This window comes from Lactuca saligna, chromosome 6 (assembly GCF_052625555.1).
Source record: "Lactuca saligna cultivar CGN05327 chromosome 6, ASM5262555v1, whole genome shotgun sequence".
In the NCBI taxonomy this organism is placed as follows: domain Eukaryota; kingdom Viridiplantae; phylum Streptophyta; class Magnoliopsida; order Asterales; family Asteraceae; genus Lactuca; species Lactuca saligna.
The window spans coordinates 147,964,477-147,968,589 of record NC_136422.1 but is presented as its reverse complement, the minus strand read 5'-3'; the positions used below and the strand labels follow the sequence as shown (position 1 = coordinate 147,968,589).

General features: G+C 32.7%; 1 protein-coding gene across 1 annotated transcript; it reads left to right on the top strand.

Annotated features, from left to right (window-relative positions):
* The first annotated feature begins 1,524 nt into the window (after window positions 1-1,524).
* RGF6 (root meristem growth factor) lies at window positions 1,525-3,135 on the top strand. Its single transcript, XM_078961023.1, has 4 exons — window positions 1,525-1,859; window positions 1,958-2,066; window positions 2,151-2,197; window positions 2,706-3,135. The coding sequence occupies exons 1-4, from the start codon at window positions 1,737-1,739 to the stop codon at window positions 2,862-2,864; spliced, it is 438 nt and encodes a 145-aa protein (XP_078817149.1). The 5' UTR covers window positions 1,525-1,736; the 3' UTR covers window positions 2,865-3,135.
* Window positions 3,136-4,113: the final 978 nt, after the last annotated feature.

Genomic DNA, 4,113 nt, shown 5'->3' with positions numbered 1-4,113 from the left:
ATTACTGGCGAGATGACTTTAGCGGCGACAATGAGTATTAGCGGTGACAGGGTATCAGCGGCGACGAAGAGCAATAACGGCGACATATGGAGCATTTGCAGTGAGCCAACGACGGCGACATGTCGGACCTTTAGCAGTGATGTCTGTCGCCGCTAATACTCACATTTCTTATAGTGGTTGGTAGGGACGTAGCCAATATAGGGAAAAAGTAGGCATTAGCCCACTCACACAAAATTAAGGTAATATATATATATATATATATATATATATATATATATATATATATATATATATATATATATATATATATATATATATATATATATATAAATTAATTGGAGTTGTGAGATGGTCTATTACATTCAAAAACTTGAAATTAATAGAAGAGAATATATTGTTGTCTATGTTGATTAGACTCCATTTTAAATTATTTTAATGATGTAAAACAATATCGCATACAATTTAAAATAAACAATTTAGTTAAGAATACATATATAATTATATTTTATTATGGTTTGAAGAATTTTATAATTCGTTTATATTTTATATGTTACTTGGTATATCCTAATACAAAATATGGTTGACAATGTAACATAAAATGTTTTAAGTCAATTCTCATCTCAAGTAGAAAAATAAATTATATTTAGCAACTGATCAGTCGAATTTATTTTGGTTTTCAAGAAAGTTATTTGTTTTTGTATATAGCAAGATAATCAATAACTTGTAGAACGATTAATTATAAAATAATGTAAAAAATATAATAACGTTACACTTTATCTGATCATAAAACCCAATTTTGTTTACCACAAAAACCGATATATATAATGATTGAACATAAGATGATCTGACAGGGATACGGGGTGCTAGGTTTGGAAGATGATCAAGGGTTACTTCGTCCTTGACTACCATATTTGTGATTGAGAGCAATGTAACATGGGGAAGATGCCACGTGGCACGGAGTGGTGGATCTGGGCGGTGGGGTAACCATTTCACGGCCCCGTCACTGTCGTGTAGTGGTGGTGCAAGTGGCGGTTTAGCCATTCATCTTTGTCTCTGGAAACCCACTCCTTGTGGTTCCCACCTATATTTGCTAATTTATGAATCTTGTCAAACCTCAAATGCAAGTTTCACATGGTTCTTCTCAAACTCAATTAGATGATCCAAGACAAACAAAAATAATTATTAAAAACTAATTAAATGCTTCTTTCCGTCATCTAACAGTAAATGAATCGAGCATTTATCATCTATGTGTATTACACACAAGAGATCACTTGTGTGGAATCCGGACTCGAACAAATTTTAAAGTTTGAACTCTATGTATATCTCCGGTGCTTTGAATTCATCTGCATGCATCTACGTAACTCTATTATGCAACTCCGATAAAGAGGTCCCACGTAATTAATAAAAAGTGATAAGGAGAAGGGGACAGTAGAGGATGCCAATATCTTTAATTAAAGATTCATCACCAAACACTTCCATGTTCTCTCTTTAAAGTTTAAACATCCCTTCCTTCCATTCCTCTTACAATATCTGCATTCAATTACCCCAATTCCCCCCAGGCCCCTACCCTAGTCTTTGTATATATAAATTAACAATATAATGTGTGATCAGAAACCAACACAACCACATATTGAAACGGCCATCTCTAGTCGGAGTAAACCAACATTCAACATTTGAAATCGTACCTCGTCGATATAAATAAACCATTTGCTATTCATATTCCCTTGAGAAAAAAAATGTATTTCCTTGTTTACTATCTCGTGATCCACCTTTGTGTTTCCATGCATGCATGCGATTCTCGCCATCTTGGAGTCTTCCACAAGGAACCCGGGAAAGAACTTCATCTGATTACTAGCAAGGTTTGTGCCCTAGCTAACTAATTAATTTTCATGTTCAAAAGTAATATAATATGACTGAGATATATGATTGGTTTGTTTGTTTAATGACTTTAATCCAGGCACCAGTAATAAGGGTTGGACACGAAGGAAGAAACTGTAAGGAAACTAATATGGAAGATAAGGAGTCCAAGCTTGAGTTTCCTTCAGAAGAACTGAAAATGCGTAAAGGTTATTATCATTTTATGTGTTTGTGAAATAATTCGTCTGTTAATGTAGCTATTTATGTTGACATGGTATGTATGTTGCTTGCAGGAAATGATATCGAGTTAAACCTTTCTCAAGATGGAACCAAACCACAGGTAATTAAGACACATTTTGTGATCATGTAGTTTAACACCCCTTACCCCCCACCCCCCAGTATCATTTGGGTAAGATTTGTGAGTCTCAAAAACAAAAACAAATATAATTTTGCACGCATGCATACCATCCATAAATTTACTTCTCAAACTACTATAACTCCAAAGCAGAAAGTTTCATATCGATATTCCATGTTTCGTTACTAGATTTGAATTTCAAATACACATATCTTTGTGATCTCGATCTCGATCTCGATATCATATTTCATAACTAAAGAACTATCGAACTTCATCTCTCCCGTGAAAGATTCATCAATTTATAAAAATTAACACTTAACGACGCATACTACTCAGTTATTGATTTGTAAATACTCGAATATATATAGGGTTTCTAGATTACAAACCATTACCTATAATCAAGTACTTGATGGATGATCGAGGCTTTTTTTCAAACATATATGTACACATCTTCTGTATTTCGATCTTATATATATGTTTTTTTTTTTTGTAGGGATGGAAGAATCGTGCTCGTTTGACAATGGAGTCCAAGCAAAAGGATTCGAAGGAAAAAATAAATAATTCCAAGGATAACAGTGTTACTGAAGATGTCGGAGTCATGGACTATGCACAGCCCCATCGCAAACCACCAATCCACAATTTACAGCCCTAAAAGGCTAGAACTACTGTTGTCAATTCTTCTTTAAATATCTAATGTGGGTATTCAAGTAAGAGAATCTAAGGGAGATTTATGATATACATAAGTAATTTAAAATAGTTAGTCAACATATATACACTCTCTTGTACTCTAAGACTATGCATTCCGAGTTGTAAAACAACCCTTTTGAGGGGAATAATATCAACTCTAGCAATGCTTTGTTTCTATTATGTATGATAAGTTGTCGTAAAGTAGTAATTGTGGTGGATCATTGTTTGGTCATCAATTGCAATTATGTCATGTTGCAGTGTTAAAATGTTGTATGAATAAACAATTAAAATATCATAAAATGATGTGTGGTCCATTGATATATGTGCCCACGTATTTAATATGCTGGTTGGTACTTAAAGCAAGTAGACAGGTATATGGTAGTTTTTACTTGCTTGTCACATTTAATATGCAGCCGCATGCATCAAGAACTCTACTAATTAGCATCGGGACATTTGCTAACAATTTTCTGGAAACAATATTTTCAAACAAGATATATATGCATGAGAATGGAATTGCCTACAAATTTTTCCATACGATTCAGGCATAGATATTATTCTTTTGGTCATTCAAGTGTTAATTTGTATATTTCCATTTCTGAAAATTTCAACTAGCTAGGTCATGAAAAATGATTTCCAGTTTAAGCTGCTAAAAGATCCAAATTCATCAATCTATATAAACCCCTTGCCTCCTATAGCTAGCTATAAGTACGATGGATCTATCAAGATGATGGAATAGTTTCACATATTTGTAATTAACACTAAAAACGTCATAATGTTTACATATCAATGCTGTCGCTAAGTTTTCAGTGACACCATATCTTCTTTATAGACATTGTCACCTCTGAAGGCCATAAAAATTGCTAAAGGTCTGCTGCTATAGACTTCGTGACCATAGATTACTCAACTCCGACAGCATGTTTTCTTTCTACAAAATCAATCTATATTACTAGGTTTATTTTTTAGATTAATGATAGTAATTATTATTTGACCTTGCTTTTTAAAGGACTTTATAATTACTTTAATCATTTCTTTATAGATCTATTAGTTTTTAATAAAACAAGACAAAAACAATGTTTACTTTTTTTTTCAAAGAATGCCACGACTTTTGTTTTTGGCTGCTTATCAACCTTGCTTTAAAACTTTTTTTTTCTAATTATTTAAGATATGTCAATGTATATTTTTTTATAGATTTCTTTTAGTATTTAACTTTTTTT